The 23036-nt window shown below is 45.9% G+C and overlaps 1 protein-coding gene across 3 annotated transcripts in view; it reads left to right on the plus strand.

The window, feature by feature from the left end:
• LOC148641141 (cell surface glycoprotein MUC18-like) overlaps positions 1–23036 on the plus strand; it is a 52054-nt gene that overhangs the window by 21490 nt on the left and 7528 nt on the right. For all 3 annotated transcript variants that reach the window (XM_088618966.1, XM_088618965.1, XM_088618967.1), the window contains exons 2-11: positions 16217–16341; positions 16847–17060; positions 17555–17625; positions 18186–18273; positions 19225–19404; positions 20249–20376; positions 20720–20873; positions 21304–21419; positions 22203–22344; positions 22486–22613. In XM_088618966.1, coding sequence (XP_088475092.1) covers positions 16217–16341; positions 16847–17060; positions 17555–17625; positions 18186–18273; positions 19225–19404; positions 20249–20376; positions 20720–20873; positions 21304–21419; positions 22203–22344; positions 22486–22613 — 1346 coding nt within the window. The remainder of the gene's footprint in view (positions 1–16216; positions 16342–16846; positions 17061–17554; positions 17626–18185; positions 18274–19224; positions 19405–20248; positions 20377–20719; positions 20874–21303; positions 21420–22202; positions 22345–22485; positions 22614–23036) is intronic.

The following is a 23036-nucleotide window of genomic DNA, read 5'->3' on the forward strand; positions in this document are numbered from 1 at the left end:
TCCCTAGGCTTCCCTGACGTCACTATTCCAGCCATTACAGATTTATTTTACAGCGCCAGGCTGGAGTTATTGCCTTTCACTGATTAAGGCCTTTTAAAGGTTTGTATGTATCTATAGTGGATGACCTGGAGCTAAAAGAATGTGCTGCTCTGCAAAGTTAGCTCTTTGTAGTGAAACCGACCACCTCAGAATGGTATCATTCAAATATACTGTAACGCATACGGCCGACATTGCAGGTTGTGAGAGCTGGCTTACCAGCGCAGTGATGTCACCCCCCTTCCCTGTGGATATCAGGGACAGCAGCCATCGGACTGTAGGGAGATTTCCCTTTAGCTCAACTGGCTGGGTCCCTGTTGAGTGATGCCGGAGGCCTGGGTTCGAGTCCCCAACAGTGGGGGGCCGACCTGAGGTGGCATCGGCAAGGGTGCATACCCACGTGAACCTGAGAGCGCAACAATATATTTTCTCTGGCATTTTTTAGCCACAGTGCTCCTCTGTTTGTTCCTAATCCTTCACAATAACAGCACAGGAGAATAACATTGGCCCGTTTCCCATACAACTGCATGGACCAAGGCTGGAAGCAGCTCACGGGGCGGTGGCCAGATCCAGGTGATCAGTCAGCAATGCATCAGGGCCAAGGAAGATGTTTCAGTCTACATCTACACTGACGGACTGGAAGTTAAAGGAGTAACCTGAGACAGTGCAGTTCAATGCTCTTTTTATCCAGTACATTTTTTAAACTTTATTATTTCATAAATGCCACTGGGCTTATAGTATCACACAGCCTCTGATGAGAGGAGGTGGATTCTGTGATGGAAAACAAAGTCATTTACGTCGAAATGATCAGATTTTCTTTGCTTTATTACGCAATCTGTTTTGTTTATCTACTTATCGGGTTGATTGTGGGCAGCTGCAAGTCACCATGGATAAGGTCTCCTTATCATAATACAGATTATAAATAAGAAAATAATGCTGATTGGGAAGCATGAAAACATTTTTTTTTGTACCTTTATGTGGCTCCCCCATGATCCTGTCCCCTTGCTACACCCCGTGTTCGAAAGGGGGTTCGGGTGGAAGTTGCACAATGCTGCCTCAGGGGTCCCGAGTCAAGCAACAGGTGGCAGAGAGCAAGCCCTGCCAAAGCTGTGCCACACGATTTATTAGCAGAGCAGATGAGCCGAGCACAAATCCTTCAGAGTCAGGAGTAGGATTTTTTAACCCCTGAGTAAACGTTACACTGCTGGTGGCTGACTTTTGTCCCTGTGTGGGTTCAGCTGGGGGTCACCAGCTTATAGTGTTGGAGAGCGTGGGCACGCTGTGGCATTTCAGCGCTGACAAGCAGCTGTCAGTACGTTTAAAATGCTCAGCTCGTTGTAGGAAGGAAGGGTGGAGTGTGGGATAGGCTGACGGCAAAGGTAGATGTCAGTGCTGGTGTAACCTAAGGCACACTTCATCAGCAAATCCATCCTTTTCCTAAGTGCTTTATCAAATACAGGGTCACAGGGGAGCCGGAGACTATCCCAGGAAGCAACAGGCACAAAGCAGGAAACAGCCTGGAAAGTCCATTGCAGGACTCAAATACTCACACCAGGGCCTATTTTCCCAGAAGTCAATTAAATTACCAGTATGCCTTTGGACTATGGGAGGAAACCAGAGCACCTGGAACCATAGCAATCACAGGGAGGACATACAGACTCCAAGCAGACAACAGCCCAGGTCTGAAATTGAACTCAGGGTCCCAGTGCTGTGAGGCAGCAATGTTAACCTCTGTGCCACTGTGCTACCCTCTGAAGCAACCAATCACCAGAAATACTTCACAGAAATACCTAACCTCTTTGCCTTTTAACCCCTGTTCAGTTTCATTTCCTGCACCTGAAACATGCTTTATATTAAGCGGAACTGAGGTCCTGAAATTTGAAGCTACGTATGAGCAAGATATGCAAACCGAAATTATCTTTTCTTTTAAGTTCCGCTCATCAACACCATTATATTCTGTCGTTCGATTAGTCCCTTCAAACGGTTACAGATGCTTTAAGTAAAGTGAAATCAGATGTTTTCACCTGGAAGGGAAATGTTTTGAAAGTCCACCCTGTAAAATTGGCACTTCCTGCAGATCAGGCCATAGTCACCTCAGCAGAGCTAAAAATGGCTCTTCTGTCAGCTGAGAGACAGAGCCAGGGCTGCAGTTCAGTGTGTGAAGATTGAAGCACTCGTTTCCTGGCCTGGCTTCACAGATACACTCTCCACACACCCTGAGCCATCAGTGGCCCTCAGTGGTCTGTCTACAGCAAGGGATCATTGGTGAATCGGCAGAATGCAATTTATATATGTGCACGTGCTTATAGATCAATACTATATATACCGTATGTATCAGTATCGTTAATCTTGTGATAAAAACGTTCACCCTTAATTCCTTAATAAATGTTAACATTTTGAAGACTCGGATGAAAGTGCCTACTGTCATTGACGATTAAGTTTTTGATTAACAGGGTTACCCTGCCGAAGAGCCAGGCTTCAAGTCCTCTAATAATATAACTTAATTCCCTGATAAACAATGGAAAAGGGCTCAGAAAAGCTTACATGTGCTTTAAATGGCCTTTAATTGAATCAGCCTCCATGTGGGAGCATGCGATACATCCAAATAAGAAGGCAAGAGCAGGCAGATTTCAAACTTTCTTTTTGATAAATGGCATTGGGCTCGAAGTATCACATAACCACTGACAAGAGCAGCTGAATCCTGGACTGGAAAACAAAGTCGTTTGTTTTTTTTCTACTTTATTGGCTCACAAACTGAAACTAATTGCAGCATCAGTTCTAAATAATAATTATGAAAAACCGAGCATTGAGTAATGTGGGTTAAGTTATATTAAGTGGTATTTAAACTGCTCAAGATCGCTTGTAAATGAAGGAATGCTACATTAAGAACGACTCGTCTGGCTGCCTGGATAGTTATTGCTGCAGTGCTGTGAATCATTAGAGTTCCAGGTGCACCAAAAATGGAATGAAAGCCTGCCTGAAAGACTTTATCATGCAGACTAAAGCAATTACTCCTAAAGAATGCCATGCAGCTTCTATCTTTAGTGCAACATGTTGCATACTTTGTGTGAGATCCCACATTTTCCCAGTGTGTCCCATATATCTGAAGGAAGTCAATATCTTTGCTATGCAGGCACTTTCGAGAAGATGATCGCAACTGACACTCCCAACACCCACGGAATTTGCCATTAACACAGGGAGCCACTCTAGACTCTATCTTGGAAATATGGGAAAGGGAATTTCACATAGCCTTAATGAGTTCGTAATAAATTACAAGCTGGTTTTGCGGTTCCAATAGTGTCTGTTAAAATTAGAATAATTTGTTCGTTTTTATAAGACTGTAAAATGGGAATGCGACCTTAGATCCAAGATTTCTGTGAATAAAAACCTTAGCCAAACATCATAGACATTCTGGCATAGGCTTTTTTTTGTAACACTACAGAATAGTGCAGAATTATGGATGATTATACAGTATACAGACCTTTCAGTCAAAGAAAACACAACATCCTTTAAATGTATTTTTTTTAGACCAAAATCTCTAAAGTTCCAACAACATAGGTGAACAGGGGTGAGAAATTCTGAACAGCTGCTTAAATTATGTATAGCAGGGGTGGCCAACTCTCGTCCTGGAGAGCCACAGTTTAGCAGGTCTTACAGCTCACCCTCGTCAGTTCTGTAAGATGTGGAACACATGTGGGTTTGCATCAATTTATTCAGAACTGAGTCAGTATTCAGGTTCAGTGACATCAGGAATAGCCAGCTGTGGCTCTCGAGACTTACAGTGTATTGCAACTTAATGACTTGAGCAAGTCATCTATTTAAGGGGTCATAAATTATCCAAAGACTTTACAAAGATCTGATCGAAGAGCGACCCATTAAGTCTGTGGGATTGTGGTTATTGTTTGAATAAGACTAGGACTAGGACTAGGAATAAGAATAAGAATTCCTTGCACTTATATAACACGTTTCTGGACTCCACTCAAAGCGCTTTCCAGGTAATGGGGATCCCCACTACCACCACCAATGTGCAGCCCCACCTGGATGATGCGACGGCAGCCATAGTGCGCCAGAACGCTCAACACACACCAGCTATCAGTGGGGAAGAGAACAGAGTGATGAAGCCAGTTCATAGATGGGGAATTATTTTACACAATTATGTGAAAATCTGAGTCATAATGGCTCAAAATTTTGTAAAAACTCGTATTGCTCAGCTTACAGAATACAGAACAAAAGAAATCTGGGGTAGGATTAGTTGAGCTATCAATTAAATTGCATCATCAAAGTACATCGAAAAAAATCCTCAGATCAATGCCTAGCCTGGACGAGCTGGACACTTGGGAAGTGTCCTGAACTCGATCAGTGAACCTCCTGTGCCACAAGCAAGGGAAAGGTCTGTCTGCAGTGACCTCGGAATTCCTGGAGTAGCGACAATTCCATGACGGGGAGTTTTGTAAACAGAGCCAGCATCCGGCAGGGGTGAGGTATTGGAGACAGGTGCTGCCACCAGAGAACAAAACAAAAAACCCCACACCTGTGGAAATGGAGAAGGGGTTAGTCTGCCTCCTGTGTGTTCCCCGCTGAGGTCACTGTCAAGCACCTCGGATCGCAAATCACCTGACAAATGGCCCTGCCAAGCCCCCCCAGCTGTCCTCTCCGTTATTTCAGAAGCTCAGGCCAGTCTTGGGTTACTATGACGGGGGTGTTAGTGATAAGCCTTGGCCATATGACCTCAGGATCCTAAGGATTAACCCGGCATGCATGTAGTTTCACAGAGTTGAATGCCATGTCCGCGCAAGGCCGAGAAGCAGTTTGAAAATATGGGACAGGGAATTTCACATAGCCTTAATGAGTTCATAATAAATTACAAGCTGGTTTTGCAGTTCCAATAGTGTCCGTTAAAATTAGAATAATTTGTTAGTGTTTATAGGACTGTAAAATGGGAATTCGACCTTAGATCCAAGATTTCTCTGGAAATTTGACATTTCTGTGGAATTTTGAAAAACTGAAATTTAACAGCAGCTACAATCCAGGTTTTGGATGTATGATAACTATGTACATCATTTTGCAGATTAGTTGCAGGAAAATGGGCCAATATTCTACTTTCTTCCTGGCTAAATCTCATTCTGGACTTGTACAATCTGGACTATCTAAATGTTCCCCCGTAGTTCACTTGTGGCCCTATCTCAGTTCTCCCCACCGAATTGTTGTGTAGAGACACTGTGTGAGGCCCTCCTGTATGCATAGTGCTCTGGGACCCAGAGAAGTGCAAGGACTTAAAACTAGTTGAAGAGAATAGTCTTGACTAGCAGCTTGGAAGTTACACTTGGCTGAGGTGTATATTCCAGGTTTTGGAAGCCTGCAGTCCTGTAAGGTATGTGAACAGAGCAGGGAGAGACAGGGATACACCGTGCAGGGAGAATTCCTGTGTTGATTCTCGGCTCATTGCACTGACCATGGCTGAGCTTACGAGAATCTGCCATCTCTTCGATTTTCGAAGCGCACAACGCTACAGTGGTCAGGAGAGGGAGCAGGGAATGAAACTAAGCAATTACATGGCACTTTCATTGCAATGTGACATTGCAGTCACAGTCAGTCTCCTTCGGCTGTTTCTTGAGGTACAAGGGAAGTCTCTTGCCCTTTTTCCATCACAAAATTGTCATTCCTACTACGGAACACCAGAATAAAATATGAATACTGGAAAATCTAAGGCATGTGACTAAAGGCATCTCACTGGTGTTTTACTCCACATTAAAAGGTACCTTTACCAGATGTTGCCCCACTTCCAGCTGTGTAGTGAATACTGATAGGCCCTGGCCAGCTCCCAGCACAGCGCCTGGGCTGATAAAAGAGGAGCCTGAACACACTTTTCCCTCTGGCCATTGCTCTTGAAGCAGAATTCATTCTCTGTCTGCTTCCAGCTGAGTCACCAACTGATTTCACCGATTGTGTAAAGTTGAAAGGAGCGCTCTTCATTACCGCGCAGGCCAGGCTCCACTGAAGTGGCCCGTTCAGGCCCCTGTAGATCCAATTAAATGAAACGTTGAAGGACCGACAGATTTTGAACTGTGCTAGTGCGCGGCAGCAGTTAACACCGGGGCCCTGCTCGTTAGCGTGAGAGGACACACCTGTGTTTGCTCCGTTATTCTCTTTGAGGGGGCGTCATGGGGTTTTAGGATAGGAAAATCTTGCGCCAAGCTGCATATCCTAAATATACAGTGGCACAGAAGTGTCTGCATGTCTGCGTGTAATTACTGAGGTTCCCTTTGACGGGAGTGTTCTGCTAGCAGACACTCTATTAATAATATGATTAAAGGCAGACTTCAGATATGTTGGTTTTCCTTATTCTAATCAATAATTAAACAACCCAGAAGGCATGCACTGTATTTAAATATAGATGGTGCACTGAATCCAGATTTAAATTGGGATTCTAAATTGGCTAGTTAAATATTTGGATTTCCAAGAGGTGCCTGTGCTTGGGAAGTTCAATCCCCTTGTCTCTGCCACTCATTGTAGAGATCAAATCTCACCCACTGTGCCTAAAGCAGTAGGTCCAGCTCTTTTAGTTTTGTGCTGCTTTGTTACAACTGCTAGAACCGCAGAGGTTGTGATGCATAGCAGTCACTTTTGGCTTAGAATCGTTTTCCTGCGCTCCAAAAGTTTTAAAAAAGCAATCAGCCTTTTAAACAGAAGGTAGACATGCCTTTATTCACAAGCGCATCTGACCCTTTGAAATAACTCGAAGGTGTGCGAGGGTGTGGTAAATCTCTCGCAGAGCAGCTGTATAAATCATCAAGCGGTCTGGGGTGTGGATGCGTCTGATTTTCCGGGCCTGAGCAGTTGTCTCTGACCTTTTCCACCCTGCTTCCTGAACATGTGTCCCCGTCTGTGAGTTCTCTGTGTCCCCGGAAAACAAAATGGGCAAACAGCAGCAGCAGTGCCCTTAGAATTCCTCATGTCGTCAAATCTTCCCCACCTGGCGCCCCGGCCTCCCCCAGTTTCTGTTCTCTTGCTCAGCCCCTGTGGGGTTGTTCTCTGGCAATCGTGGTCTTCAGACAAGGCAAGCTTTTGTTCCAGCAAGCAGCCTTGTCATGAGAGCTGACGTTAAGCAGGGGTACTATTTATAGTCTAGTAATTACACAAGTAAATGTCTGATAGACAGGCTTTTTTCGTCTTGTGACCTTTTTCCTATTAAGGTCAAATGTATCTCCCTTCTGTGTTTTTTCTCTGTGTTATTACGAAGGGTTTCGTCTTGAACTTTTCATTTTGGGGGTCTGACATATACTCTAGATCGTATCCCTGTCGTGTCCCCCCCCCCGTTTCTCCTGAGGGGCTATTTTACGTCTGTAGCAGAATCGTCTCTGGTATCTTTTCCATTTTTTGTAATGAAACAGCGGGAACAAAAAAAAATCATCTCATTTCGCAGCGCCAGAATCGAGAGTCCAAGGAAAACACACGAGCCCTCCTGAATGAACTTCAAGGGTGTTTATTCCACTTTTGTAAACTTAAGCCCGTGCGTTTTCCCATTGTATGAAAAATGATTCTGTTTGTGCTTGAAGAGGTATGGGCTGACTCACGAATCCCACACAGTGACTCCTGGTTGCTATGTTTGACTTCTGCAGCAATAATTCAAGGCCTTGCTGTCAAGCAAAGAACTTCTATTAGACCCAATACTAACAATCATCTGCACCAGCAGCCCACCAGTCTGACTGAGAACTGTGGAGCTCTCGTTTTATGCGCAGGTTTGACACTCCCTTCAGAGTCTGTTCAATCAAAGAAAAGCTTAAAATAAGCAACTTACTGTTGTCTTATAGTATCGTTCAAGACAATTGTGACACACAATCTGGTCAATGTTGGGAGTGTTTACCAAATTTGTTGTCCCATCTTTCAAACAGAAAGAGCTGTTTTGCACTAAAAGAGACTGTAATTCACTTCACACTTAAGAATGGTGCGCAGTATACTTAACCTCTGAAACTCTGCAATCACAGGAACACCACATGACAGTTGGTGTTACGGAGCACACACACACTTTCTCCTTGAAAAACTACGAGAGTAAAGATGTTTTTGTGTGGCATAACCTACAGCAACCAGAAAAACAGTAAACCTTTTCAATTTGTTTTCTTGCTTGAACAATTTCTATATTGTATTTTTCTGCGAAAACGAATGAGGTCAATCCTGCTGTTGATTCATTGTTCTAAAAGCAACTGTTTTATTCTTAAATAGTGTCCTTATTCCATCACATGGTGTGAACGAACATTTCAATTGTGGGTAATAACAGAAAGAGACAAACATAATCTAATTAAGGGTTCTAATCAGTGTCCGTTAGAAGGAGTGGCAATAAGCTACAGATCAAAGAGTAAAAAACCCTAGAAAGAAAGTTTACTATGGTATAGCATGATAAAAGCAGGGTTAAGTGCATTAAAGCTCAAGAAGATTATAGTAAAATCACAGTAAAACAACAGAAAGCAGAGCAAATGCACTGTATGAATGTGGTAAGGTAACTGTAAAATGGTGACAAAGACACTCAAACCTACCACAGCGAGGCTCCATACGGGAAATTGGAAAAATGCCAGAGGAGTAGCAGGAGCGTTCCCAGCCATCTCCCGGTGTGTCCGTGCGGTTGTTTCAGCCGGCTCCCCGCTTGTCGAGGGGAGTCGAGCCTCTCGTTCACGTTCTCGGCGAGCGGAGCTCTTTGAAGGATTTGCACGCCTTTGGTGCCGGGTGATTGAGCAGAAAAGCCATTTCCTCGCCCCGTTCTTCCGGAGACAGGACTCCCTCGGTACCAGAGAAGACGTTGCCCGTGAACTGGGGATTTGTGCCACTTCACAGCAGCCCAAATCCTTTAAAGCCCGGCAGGTCACCGGGGTCAAGTTCAGATCTCCACACTTTCTAACGCGCAGCTTTGCAAGTCTGGCTGGTGCAGTGGGGCTTCCCCTCCCCAGCACTTTGAAGCGGGATTGCCAATAGATACCAGGCACTGGAGTGTACTGTACTGGAGTGTACTGTACTGGAGTGTACTGGGTGCCTAGTGTCCATAGCTTTGGCCTGTTTCTCTGTCTTGTCCATGCTAAGACTCACCTGTGTGCTTCCTTTGGCTCTCCTTCACCCACTTGAGCTCATTCTTTGCCGCAGCTTGAGGACATCCGAAACCAAGCTCCGTTGTTCTCGAAAATAATTAACGTCTACAAAATCAGAGGAAGGCATTGCATCTTCATCTGAAGCTGGGGCCTGAAAGGAGTTTCCTCCTTCTTTGGTGGGAAAGGACGTTTAAGAAAAAGTTGGCATTTCAGTTTCCTGGGCGAAACCAACAGTTAGTGCCATATGATGGAACAAGTATTAATTCCGCGCTGAAAAGCCAAACAGCGAAACACAATGTTGTAGCTGCTCTCTCTTGCCTTTGGCTGCCTTCACTCACTTGGGTTTAGGCTTTTCAGCCCCTTGAGGGCATCAGAAACCAAGCTCCTGTTGTTCACAGGTCACACCTGAAGAAGGCTCAACAGCCAATGGGATTGCATTTCTACTTTAGCTTTTCAGCTTGGAATGAACCTTACCTGTTCCTTTGTCGGCAACACATGCAGTCGCAGCTACTTTAACTTCTTCAATGCTGTATGATTACAGGTAAAGACTTTCTACAAGAAATAACCATGCTTTGGCTAAGGTATCTGAAGATCTAATAACCCTATTAGGTTTCCTGAAAATCCCAATTTAACCCCTTGGAGAGAGTGAGGTAAGCAGAGACTGCTCAATTTTGCCACTAGCTATGGGACAGTGACAGTAGGGGGCACTCATTCTTGAGTGACCCTGCAAGAGTGCCCTAAACTCTGCAGCGTGGACATGGCAAAATCTTGTGAATAGTCTTTCTCTGGAGACATCAACAGAGATCTGAAACCTGGAGCTCACCAGATTCCACTCACTTAGACAGAACCCGGCATCGATTCAAACCCAGAGGCATAATCTCTGGCTTGGAGGTTTTTTGGGAATGAAGAAGGAAGATTACCATGATAAAATGTCTTGCGTGAATAAGAAATATTTCTGCGGCATTTTCTGATGGGACGATTTTCCCCACTACGGGGGTGATGTTGTCTTCCATAAAAGAAAACATGGGGAAGGACATTCTACAGATTCTGCAGAAGCTTAGCAGAGCCCTCTGATCATGGGATCCAGAGGGAGTTGAAGTTGGGAGGTAATTATATCCAGGCAGGGTGGATAAAGGGGGGTGGGGGTGCTGTCAGTTGCGTGAGCCAAAAACATAGAAACACCTGCTCCTTTTTTTACAGCTATCAGAGGAGCAGAGACGCCTGCCTAATAAACATTTCACTGTGCTAAACCTTGATGAAACCACCGGGAAGTCCAGCAGAGCACACTTAGTACAAAGAATCAACAGGGAGACACAAACGGAAACTACATGGAAGAGCTTTTCAGATAAAAACCAGCGGCACGTCTTTACAAACCCTTCACAGAGGGCGGTGGCGGCCTGGAACAAGCTACCAAAACATGTTGCTGCAGCCCGTATCCTGACTTCTTCCATGAAACAGCTGGATGAGGTCGTCAGGTCAATTAGCGACTGACTTCCAAATGGGCAAGGTGCTTTGGAAACGAGGCTCCTGTCATTAGAAGCCTTATTAATGGTAACTATACAAATAAGCAGGGTAAAGTGGATCTTAAGCACAATAAAACAGAGTAATTGAGTAGTGTAAAAGAAAACACAGGGAGCCATAAAGTCGGCCTGCATACTTACAGAGGGAATCGTCAGTCAGGGGTAATACTGCAGCTCACTCTTTTCCAGCGCCAGGGCACACCCTCCCACACACAGTCTCACTCTGGCCTGTAGCTGCAGCTGGATCCTTAATTAACCCTCTCTGGGAACATAGATTAGGCTTTGAAGGGTTCAAAGACAGGTTGGCATGGTAGCACATTCGTTGGCATTGCTGTCTTGCACAGCTGGGGCTCTGGGCTCAATTCCTGGGGTGCTGCTATCTGTGTGGTGGGGTTTGTACGTTCGTCCCCATATTTGCGTGGGTTTCCTCTGGGCGCTCCAGTCCAAAGACGTACCGGTGGGTTAACTGGCTTCTGGCAAAACTGGCCCTGGTGTGAGTGTGTGCCTCTGTGTTTGTGTCTGTGTGTGTTCTGTGCTGGGCTGGTGTTCTATCCCTGCTTTTCACCTGTTGCTTGCTGGGATAGGCTTCAGCTCCCCAGCAACCCTTTACTGGATATACAGTATATGGTTAGAAAGTGGTTGGAAGATACTTTGATTGCAAGGCAGCTATTGTGTTTATTGACTGCTAGCTCCACATCTTATAATTGTGTATAATTTCTCAGAATTGGGTAGCTCTATCTTTTGATTCTAGAAGTTACCTTTTCAGATCATTGTCTTTACATGTTATTCCCTTATATATATCTATCCCTTTACAGAAGCATATCGGAGAAGAAATGTTCTTCCGTGTAGTTTCGGAGAAAGTGCCCAAGTGAACAAGTGATCCGTGCCTGTTAGTGAATGTCTTACACCAAACAGCTTTTCCAGTTTGCCCTGAATGAGTACATAGAGTTATGCTTTCAATGTTCAGCAAATTTTCACCTCGTGCGCAGTAAGGCAATGCACTGACCACTCCTCGATACAGCATTCTCATTCTGGACCGAATAGTTGTTTTCTCACACAGCTTTGAACTGATCAAACATCCGCCTCACCAGATAACTTTCTCATTTAGGTTAAAGAATTAAGGAATGGCTACCTTCATGCTCCTGTCATGAAGCTTGTCAGCCTGCTGATAGGTTCAATGTGGCCCTGAGATGAATGTGTGTGTCTGCATTTCATCTTTAAACTCCTTTAACTGTTAATCACACCTGACAAGTATGAGATTTGTTGTGGTTTCTGTTGGTGGGTGCCAGGCACTGTAAAATGCTCAGTCATGCGAGACAAGGAACAGGGTGCACTGATTACATGTTTCCAAGTATTCTGTCCCTTTCAATCTGAACCAAGAGAATGGGCAGGGTGACTCAAGCCTCCTGATGTTTGGTGACACCGACCTAATCAAATTATTATCCCCGAGAGATTTTTGATTTTGTTATTGCTGCATTTTCTTGGTAGTCCTGCGGTCGTTTAGATTAATTGTGCTGAACTTTACTTCAGATAAACTATCCGTGAAGCATTTCCTGAGTTGAAGGGCTGTGCTTTTCCCCTCTGCTGATGTGTGGGTGAAATTAGGGACAGGACGTTTCCTGGGAAGAGCTGTGTCTACACGCACGAGGCCTGGGATACAGTGAGGGAGAGGTGGGGAGGCTCTCTTCAGCTCTCCCAGGTGTGTGAACAATAGCAAGGGCCTGCAGAGGGAGAGGGGTCACGCTTGGCCAAGCATAGCCTGTCGTCTCCAATCTGGGAAGTGGAGGGGAGCCCCAAAAATATACCTCAGGAGAAAATGAGCAGACAGCCTGTGCTCCCACTGCCAGCGGGGAGAAGCAAGACAGAGACCCACTTTCTGCTACACTTTGAGAAATACTCCAGAATTAGATATTCCTGCCTGAAATAACAAATCTAATCCCACACCTGGCAGAATCAGAACAGCTTCCAGTCGTACTGGGGGAGGAAACGCAATCGAGCTGCAGCCCAGTAGGTGATCTCCTGTCGCAGTGGGAGGGGCAGAGAGTGAGCCCGGCTCACAGAAATGTTTCTCGTGTGATGTATGCAAGTATTCGAAAACTCGTTTGTACTGTAAATGTCTGTACACGTTGTGTTGATTGTATCACCTTTGGCAACACTGCAGCTCATCGGATGCGCCAATGAAGCTCTTTGGATTTGAATTTGTATGACTTGGGGTACAATAGGGAGGAGAGGGGGGGAGCCCGGGGGCGAAAACAGTCAGGGGGTAGTTGAATAGCTCCAGCAGGGTGTGACAGAGAAGGGGGTTGGGGGTGGAGAGGCTGTGTGGGGTATTGTGTGCCCTTTAGTAGACGGGGGGCCAATCGAAAGACTTGGAGTTGTTTTAACCTACCACAGCACAGACAAGTCAACACCTATTTTTTGTTAGAAAAGAAAACAGTGAATTATTTCTGGAGGCAAGGAGGAGAAGGATCTCGGTACTTTGTTTTTCGACGTTGGAACTGGGACCCCCCTCCCCCAGCGCAGTTAACTTAGGGGTTGGAAAACAAGGGCCGAATCCAGGGCCCCCGAGTGTTCGAGAGACGTCGTCGGCTGCGTTGCCAGGCTCGTTCGTGACTCGAGGCGTCGTCAAGGCTCAGAATGGCAACAGGCCCGGCTCGCCCTCTTGACAATCCTGGGTTCTGCCCTTCCAGTCAGAAGTGGGGAGCGTGCCCCCGGCCAGCCGCAAAAAGGGAACGAAAACGCTCGCCTTCAAAAAATGGGCCGCGCGGCCCGTCGCCGGCCCCAAGTGCACAGTTAGCACTCTGCGCCTCTGAAAAGCGAAGTCGAGGCGGGGAGCCTCTCCGTACCCATCTGCCTATTCCCGGCCCCAGCTCCCTTTCCATCCAAGCTGCTGCCGTACCGACCGCGTGCGGAGCCATTAATAACCTGGCCAATCACCGCCGGTCCCCCCACCAGGCCCACGAGACGAGCTCCAGATGTTTCCAATTAAAACAGGAAAGCCTTTCGGCTGCCCCTGCCTGGTTTTTTTTTTTTCATAACAAGCAGCGAAAGGAGGAGGAAAAGAAAGCGTGCGACAGAGCTTGCCTTTCACCCGGCCGGGGCGGCCAGAGATGCTGAAGAGGGGAGGAAAAAGACTTTCTTTAACCGGCGAGGGCAGCGAGGAGGGGGCTCCGAGGAAGGGAAGTTGTGTGTGTGGTGGGGGTGTTTTTAAAGTCCCTCTGCTGGAGTATTTGGCACTGAGGGTATCTGTCCTGTGAATAGAAGGCTTTATTCCACTTTTATTCTGTTTGAATGGCTTTGTCGGGGGCGCAGGGAGAAAAGCAGAGAGAGAGAGAGAGACAGAGTAAGGGGAGAGTCACCACCCTCATGAGGAAGGATTGGCAATGAAAAGGTGCCCTGAGAAAAGTGCCAGGGCAGCACGAAATGAGGCTGAAAATAAGTGAAAAGTGTTTTTAATTTGCTGTGCGAAATAAGCCCATTCTCGAACAATTAAAGCTGAAATGCTTTTGCAGCCAGAAAATGCAGTTTCTTGACCAATCCTGGTCCATATAAAGCTACTTACATCAAAGCCTAAAAGCATCCTTAACACCTTTCAGATTACGTGTTGTCTCCGATGTTACAGCACCTTTAACACAACAGAATTCAGCTCCTTATGCTGGTGACCTCAAGGTGATTTGAAGCACTGTGCCAATAGTCATGTATTCAGCTTAGGAGAACTATACAGAAAGTGTTTTTTCTCTAGAAAGCTGCACATGTTGGGGAAAAACTGTTTTTTCCCCTTGTTTTAATTATCATGAGTATTAAGGGTTAACTCTTACCTTCCTCCTCGTTCCTGGGTGCAGAGGGACTGCTGTGCTGTTGAGAATGAGTCAGCAGAGCCATGACATTACTCATATACAGGAAATATCAATGCTGGAAAATCTCATTTCTAGCAATTATCCAGTTTCTGCAGTGCTTGAAACCTTTCATTCTCAATTAAGAACCAGTGAGATAAATGCTAATGAACGTGAGATGCAGTAATGATAGCAGCCTCACCCAGCTCACCGCAGAGCTCTTCCAGTGCAAACACTCACTCTCACAGAGCAGTACCTCCAGTTTCAGCCTCTCCTCCAACCGACCTTTGACCTCTTTGACCTTTAACCTTTTTCTCAGGTCAAGATGGCAATGGTGCTTTTAAACCTGGGGCTTTCTGGAAGTGTTGCAGAGCCTGCAATCTCACTGTGGCTGCATTCCTCATCTTGGAATCAGCAGACAGTGAAGAAATTGTTTCTTTCAACTATTCTGTCTGGGACAAGGGTTTCACATGTTGGGGTTTTTTCCTATATAAACAGCAAACAAAATAAACTAAATCTAAATCATTTAATTGAACTTCACTTTGCTTTCCCTACGTACATGACAAACATTTACTTGGTTGGAGATCAGGGCTCTTTCTTTTTCCTGTACGTGATCTGTCATTACCTCATTGCAGCCCTCTGATGTCTGCCTTAACAAATGCTTCTTATTTTACCTTCTGATCTAAAGCTGAATTGTTTGAAAGTGGGCTGGTAGATGCTGCCAGACAATAAACTCTTCAGGTTGTTCAGTGAGCCTCTGTTTTTCCCGTTGTGTGTGTTCTGCCTCGGGCACAAAAACACAAACTGCTCTGAAACCGTTTCTTTGAACCGGCCCAGCCTCGGTTTAGCAGAGAAATGTGCTATTTGGAAATGCTAGACCTTAGCAGAACCTCTTTTTTAACGGCACCAGAGAGAACGCATTTCTCTGCTGAAAATACATTCTGGAAAGCAATAGCCAAGTGTCAGATAAGACCACAGGCCCAGCAGCCTCATTCTGACTTCTTGTCCCACTACAGCAAACTCCTGAAACACTCCAGGGACACACAGGCCCCATCCACATGCTGAGGGTGAACACTAGATAATTATGCTCTCGCTAAATCAAGCCTTTCTTTCCATGTGCGGGTGACACACTGGAATGTACGGCCTTGCCCTCTGCTAATGTGCGAGAGGGTGGGTTTGCCGAATTCTTGACATAACATCTTCTTCGGCCTCTTTTGTGCAGCTCGTTACACCGAGACATTCATAGGGATGTTTTAGAGAGGAAACTCTGCAAGCACCAACCCTACAGCTGCGCTTTCTGATGAAGAGGCAAAGCCCAGTTGTGGTGGCCACATGGGTACAGGAACGTGAATGCTGAAAACGCAGTCTCTGGAGCTTTGGAATATTATAATACTTTCCCAAGCCTTTGCGAACAAAACCCTGGGCTTGGTTGTTTCATGTGTGCCAACATCAAGCTCAGGAGTAGATAACTCCACTCCTGGAGTGCTGAGTATGTTTCTGGTTTTCATTCAATTTCAGACTTTAATTGAATTGAATTAAGTGGACAATAAGTCCATTATCTGAGCTTCCCAGGTCTTTCTCAGTTATGATTTGAAAGGTACCTTGAAAAACCACAGGAACCCATCCCTTGAGAGCCAAGGTTGCCTTATCTAGCTGAGCGGTGAAATGGCATGAGCAGACGTTCCTGTTGACCCCTTTTAAAAGTGCTGCCCCAACCCCCAAAAACTGACTTTCTGCTTGTCTGTGTCCACAGTGTCAGCACTGGTGATGGTGACCATGAAGGACCAGGTGGAAGTGTTCCAGGGAGATACGGCACACATTCCCTGCAGAGCCACCTTCAGCAAGACGCCCAGCGCTGTGCATGTACAGTGGTTTGTGGTGAGTAATGCTCTAGGATTCCATAGGCTTCCATGACTAATTCCAGAATTCCACATGGAAGAATTCCAGAAGGGCCACTGGAATTCCTTCCACCTCTTTTGGGATTACAGTTCTTTTCCATTTCTCTCCCTGCCAACAAATGCAGTCGGACTGATTTTATACCCATTTGATATGACCAGATTGGTCACAATCTTCTCACATGGTAAGATGTGAGAATGATGTTAAGATGTTGCCTCGGCAAGATACTTATTTTGGTCAAGTTTTTCATTCATTAAATGGCTCCAGAAGAGGCCTAAAAAGTGGAAACCCTTACAAAATGAAGTGTTCCTGTGTTTTCGGCCTGTTTGAATTCTGTTGTTTTGGTGGCAAGTTGAGTACACGAAAGGGTGAAAGGGGACTTTTCTGGCATTTCAAAGTGCTCATGCGCCAACACAACAGGGGCAGGCAGGTGGCTCACAGTTGTCAGAGGAGGCCATCATGACTTAAACACCACGTTGTTCCACAGCGGGGGAGCAGCAGCCGGGAGCGGATATATTTCAAGGACAGGAATGTCAGCGTCGCGGACAACGGCACAGGGTACACGGGCCGCATCAGCATCGGCGACGACAACACTCTCACCATCGCCGACGTGCAGCTCAGGGACGCCCGCGACTTCATCTGCCAGGTCGGGGGCATGTCAGCTGGCAAGGGGGAGAACAGGACCGAGCTGAAGGTCTACGGTAAGAGGAGGTCTTAGACCTCAAGAGGCAGCTTGTTCTATTAAAAACCCCAAAACGAAGAGGACGCATCCTGAAAATGTAACCTTGTTTCCCAACAAAAACATCAAGCACTGAGTTCATCAGTTATAATATCAGTGCTTACCAAATAGCATATGTTTTCAGCTTTTTAATGTTCTGAATTGAACAGAAGCGACTGACAACTTAAAATAAATTATTACAGAGCAGAGAGTGTGTGTCCTTTTTTTTATTCTTGTTGGGTTGCTCAAATCATGTTATTGAAGCTGCTCTGCTTCATGCGACAGTGATCTACTCCTTAGCGATGCCATCTGTAGTGCTGTGTATCATGCTGTAATCATTGCATCCCTCAGCTCCACTCCAAGAGTGATGCAATCAGTGCTTACCTGCGGTGATGTAATCAGGGCTCGCCTGTGGTGATGTCACCGTTCCTCTGTCCCCTGACCTTGCTCAGTGCTGTCTCTGGGCTCTTTCTGCAGTGACTCCGGAGTTCCCTGTGATTGAGGGCAGCCACTCTGGATTCTCCGTCACCAGTGACGAACAGTCAGAGGTCAGAGATCTCTCCTGTGCACCTCAGGCACTGTCTTCCTCGTACTTTAAGCCATATCTTTTCTAGGTGTCATAGAAGAAGAGCATTAATTCAGGATCGACTGTTTTGACTCAGGTTTCCATGATTTGGCTTATTTTGTTATTCCCAGCAAATTCAGAGTTGTAGTAAAGAGAATTGTACACCAGGCCAATAAGGTCTTGCACCACAGCTATGCAGAGATTTGCCTATGTGATTAGCTCTGTCAAGGGGCATTGTAATCTCCGTCCTGTCCCAGTCTGGGAAGGGATGGCCTTGTGATTCATGCAGACTATCTGACGGGAAACCCTTTTGGTATTTTTAAATGTTACATCGGTGTTCAACTCCAGTAAGTGTTTCTTTGAAAGAACGTGTTGCTGACCAGCACGTGTGCAGGAACACTGAAGGTTTTTGGTTGGGGAGGGAGGGGGTTAGAGCTGGCATTCAGTCAGTGGCTCAGTGTGGGTCTCTGGGTGTTTCACACCCGTGCTGGAGAGAAGCATTAAAAACCATTCACCCCACCTGTGCTGCGCTCCTCTGTGCAGATCGCGTCCTGTGAAGTCAGGAATGGCTACCCCCAGCCCAATGTCACCTGGTACCGCAATCACTCTCCCCTGCACCCACATGAGAAACGTGAGTACAGGGCTGAAACGGATGCTTTCACCAGTAATAATAATATTGCACTTTGGCTATGTAATAGTCTGAGCTGTACTGCAGCAGTATGGTTACGTCTGAACACTCTCAAGTCAATCTATATTACATTAACGTCAGATGCAAACACAGTACTAATTTGATTTTCCATGCTGAATAACTCAATTACATTTCTATGTATTGAAGTACACACATACTGTATATATAGACTGGCTGTGAATGTACTGTCCCTAATTGTGAGTAGCGTCACTGCCTGTAAACTACATCACACAACCATAATAATACACACTCCACTGAAGACAGTCGCTCTAGGAGAATGGTATTGAGGTTGGGATGCAAATATGTCAGAACTTTGTGGAACACTCGTTAATCAAGTCATCATTGCTGCTTGCAGGAGCCCAAGACACCATCTGGTGTGGATTCCTAATCCTAATACATTTAGTGCACATTCAGTATCATATAGCACAATTTATAAAGGCATTTTCATGCTCCACGCTCAGATACGCATCAATCCTGTCACCTATGGCCAAAGCCCAACTAAAGATGAGATTTTATTTTAGATATTGTGTATTGACCAAGTGCATGCTTAGGACAGTGTATCAGAGATGAAGGAGCTGTTTTCTGGCTATCAGTCTATGCTGTTTTGTGTGAGATGAAGGATGTGTTTCTTGTTGTGTGCTGTGTGCGCGCTGTCGTCGGAGATGAAGGTGCTGTTTTCTCACAGAGCGCTCAGCTTGCTGTGTGTGCGCTCTTGTGTGAGGTGAAGAATGTGTTTCTGTGTGTACGTGCTGTTGTGCGAGGTGAAGAATGTGTTTCTGTACGTACGTGCTGTTGTGCGAGGTGAAGAATGTGTTTCTGTGTGTACGTGCTGTTGTGTGAGGTGAAGAATGTGTTTCTGTGTGTATGTGCTGACATGTGGCTCTGTGTGTTTAGAGATCACAGTGGTGCCACAAGTGACCAAGGAGTCCAATGAACTCTTCTCGGTGAAGAGCAGCCTGCTCTACAAGGTCTCCAAGGAAGACAAAGATGCCACCTTCTATTGCGAGGTCACCTACTCTGCCCCAGGAAGTCTTAAGATGGTCGAATCAGAGCGCATCAACATCACCGTGCACTGTGAGCCCCATATCTCCTCCGCACGGTCCCTGCTTTTGTGAATCTCTGTAGAAGCTGTACTTGCACATGCATAGTGGTTTTCACCAGAGCAGTCAGTGAAATTGACAAGGGAATGCACTAAGCTAAGCAATGGCCTCGCTCTGTAGCTCTATAGAGAGATGAGGTACTGTATATGAGCTGATGTAGGATGGACTGAGGTTTTCTACCAGACACTCGATAATACATCACAGAAAAGAGTAACTAATCAGAGGACAGAAAATGATCTAATTTGCAATGTTGATGGTCGACAGTCAATAATTCCTCACAGAACATATAGATTTGTAGTATTTTGGCTCTTGTACACACACTATCCTGCCAGTGTTCTGAATGATGGACCTCAGCCAGGATACCAGAGTTCAGACCACTAGTTTTACGAATGACGTTGTGAGAGCTGCAGTGAACAGAAAAAGTGGATCTCAGTGGGAAGTCTCTTTCAGAGAAAGTATATAATATAATTTTCACTCTTCACACATCTTTAGTTTTGACATAATTTCATGTTACCAGAGTGACATATTCTAAACTCGTCACCTTGGTTGCATGGTGACAAACAGGAGAATGCCATCTACTCTTTTTTATTGAGTGAGGCAAAGAAAGGCACTTCTGAGTGCCCCTTCCAATGTTAGAAAAGTTTTGTTGAATTTTTTAAGAGTAATTTCTGCTCTTTTAAAAAGGACTGCGTCGCCGACTAAGCTGGGCCTCCTCAGGAGTTGCCTGAGTGAGTTTCTTGTAGAGCCAGGAACCAGAAGGGACGTCAGTGGATTGGCTATAGAGGCCCAGCTTTCTAAAGAAGCCTTCTTGTCCACAGACCCAACCACCAAGGTGGAGCTGATGAGCGAGTCCCTTCAGGGCCTGATTAAAGAAGGTGACACTGTGAAGCTGCGTTGCCGTGGTGACGGAAACCCACCCCCACAGTACACGTTTTATTCAACCAGGGTAAGAACTCAATCCCTAACCCCTCCAGCCTGACACCTCACCCCTCCTTTATTTATTTTGACAAAACCTTTAAACTTTCTTTAAAAAATGTGTTGGATTTTTTTTGTTGGATTTTCAGCTTTCATATTCCCTCTCAGAAAACTGTCCAGGAAACCAGACACAGATCTAAAACCAACTGCTTTGTTTCTTTTAGTGGTGGTGGTGGAGGAGACATAGGACACAAGATAACCTCATAATGTAATAAAAACACTTGGCATTTACAAAAATATATAAATAGACTTCCCGATCTCTGTCTGCCTGTGCATGCTCTTACAAAATCTGAACAATCTTTTGTTTCCGTCAGTCAACGTCTACTGAGGAGACCGAACTGAATTCTCAGTCTGACCTGTTGACCCTGGAGGAAGTGGCTCGGACAGACAGTGGACTTTACCAATGCAAGACCCTGGACCTGGACACATTTGAAGAGCTCACAGCAAACCTGGAGATCTTTGTCCACTGTGAGTGAGAATGGATGAACACTCCTGCCCAGTACATCAAAGAACATCGTAATGTGGAATCAAGAGAAGGCCAGTCATTTCTGGGTAGCTCATTTCAGAATCCCACAGACTGACTTTCCTGCAAAAACAAGGAATTGGCATTGTTACCAACAACACAAAGTGTTTTCTTATCTGTCCACAGATCCAGTCGCCAAACGCATATTGCAGCCAGTGAGCAACGTTGGTACCGGACACCCTTACTCGCAGGCATCTTTGAGTTTCAGAGTTTCATAGGTCTCAGGGCTTCTTGATAAACAGATTCATTAAAAGACAAGGGGTCTTGAGGCTTTGCAGCAAAATGGGTGAAGGCTCTGCTTTGTGAGTCAGATCTGAAGTAGGCTTTTCAAGCAGGCTGACTTTGAACTGGACTGTGCGTTTTGTCTCTCTGCAGATCTGGACCCTGTTGTGCTGAAACCCTCAGACACTGTTATCACTGCGGAGGGAGACCGTCTGATAGTGTCCTGCAATGCCCTGTCTTCTCTGAAAACCCAGGTTGTGTGGAAGAAGGTAAGAAGATGGAGACAGAGCCCACATCAGGCTCCTGTGAGCCAGGTGTCCAATAATGTTCAGATTCCCAGACAACAATGGCAGCCGATTCCAGGAGGAATTCTATCTGTCTCAGAGGTCGAAATGGGGTTTCCATGACTTGGGGCATCACTGGCTTTTGGGGCTCCTCTTTTTCGAAAACAGACTCCAACTCTTGTCCTACAGGGTCATGGTCCAGTGGAGTCTACTCTGTAATTTAATAATAATTGCTTACATTTTCTGGACACTCCACTCAAAGCGCTTTACAGGTAATGGGGACTCCCCTCCACCACCACCAATGTGCAGCCCCACCTGGATGATGTGACGGCAGCCATAGTGCACCAGAACACTCCCCACACACCAGCTCTCAGTGGGGAGGAGAACAGAGTGATGAAGCCAATTCATAGATGGGGATTATTAGGAGGCCATGATGGGTAAAGGCCAATGGGAAATTTGGCCTGAACATCTGGGTTACACCCCTACTCTTTTCAAGAAACCCCCAGGTATTTTTAATGACCACAGGGAGTCAGGACCTCGGTTTTACGTCTCATGCGAAGGACGGCGCCTATTTAACAGTATAGTGTCCCTATCACTATACTGGGGCATTAGGACCCACATAGACCACAGGGTGAGCACCCCCTACTGGTCCCACTAACACCTCTTCCAGCAGCAGCTGGCCAGGCTCACACCTGTTGAGCTGCTGGCCATTAAATTGCCCTTCGGAGAAAAGAGTCCGATGGCCCCTTTCTTTCTTTGCTGGTCTAGAAGGGGGAGTCCATCTCAGCGGGCAACACGCTGACCCTGACGGAGGCTACCTTTGACACAGCGGGAGAGTACGTCTGTGAGGTCAGCGTGCCGGAGCTGCCTGGGCTGGAGAAGAGTGCTTCGCTGATGGTGCTTGTGCAGGGTGAGTGCACGCAGGCTCACAGCTGGAGACCGCAGCTCAACATCCAGGAATGGAGACCACTCTGGTGGGGGATAGAGATTGTAGTTCAGTGAATCAAGAGTGGCGTGGATGATGATGTTCCACATTGTTTTTTCTTGTCAGGAAAACCGAGGCTGAACATGCGTCCTGAGACAGAGATAGAGGAAACTGTGGGAAAGTTTGTGAACCTCACGTGTGAAGCCCGCGCGTACCCCCAGCCCAAAATCCACTGGGTTATATCTGGCACTCAGGTACCTGCAGAGCAAGGAAACATCAGGGGATGATGGGACAGAGTTAAGAGGGAATTTTAGAACAGCAAATACAGTTATGAGTTGTTCTAACTCAATGACGTAGTCTCCAGCACAACAGTTTCAGTAAAGTTTTGTAAATTACCCTTGACTATGTGTTGAATTGCTTCCTTGCTGTCACTGAAATGCCGGTGAAGGTTTTTACCTTTGCGTACATTCGGTTTTTCTCTCTTCTCGTTCCCCTCCACTCTCCATTCCCCATCTCCTGCCCTCCTCTCACACCATTTTTGTCTTGTGCGCCACATCCCACGGCCTGTCCTCCAGAGACCCAACTGACCTCGTGTTGAGTCACTTAGACTGTCCTCAGTTGTCCACTCAACTCTTCCGTCGTGGTTCAATTGCTTGGAAACCAAAGTGATTCCTGTT

Source organism: Lepisosteus platostomus, chromosome 25, assembly GCF_059453375.1.
Source record: "Lepisosteus platostomus isolate fLepPlt1 chromosome 25, fLepPlt1.hap1, whole genome shotgun sequence".
NCBI lineage: Eukaryota > Metazoa > Chordata > Actinopteri > Semionotiformes > Lepisosteidae > Lepisosteus > Lepisosteus platostomus.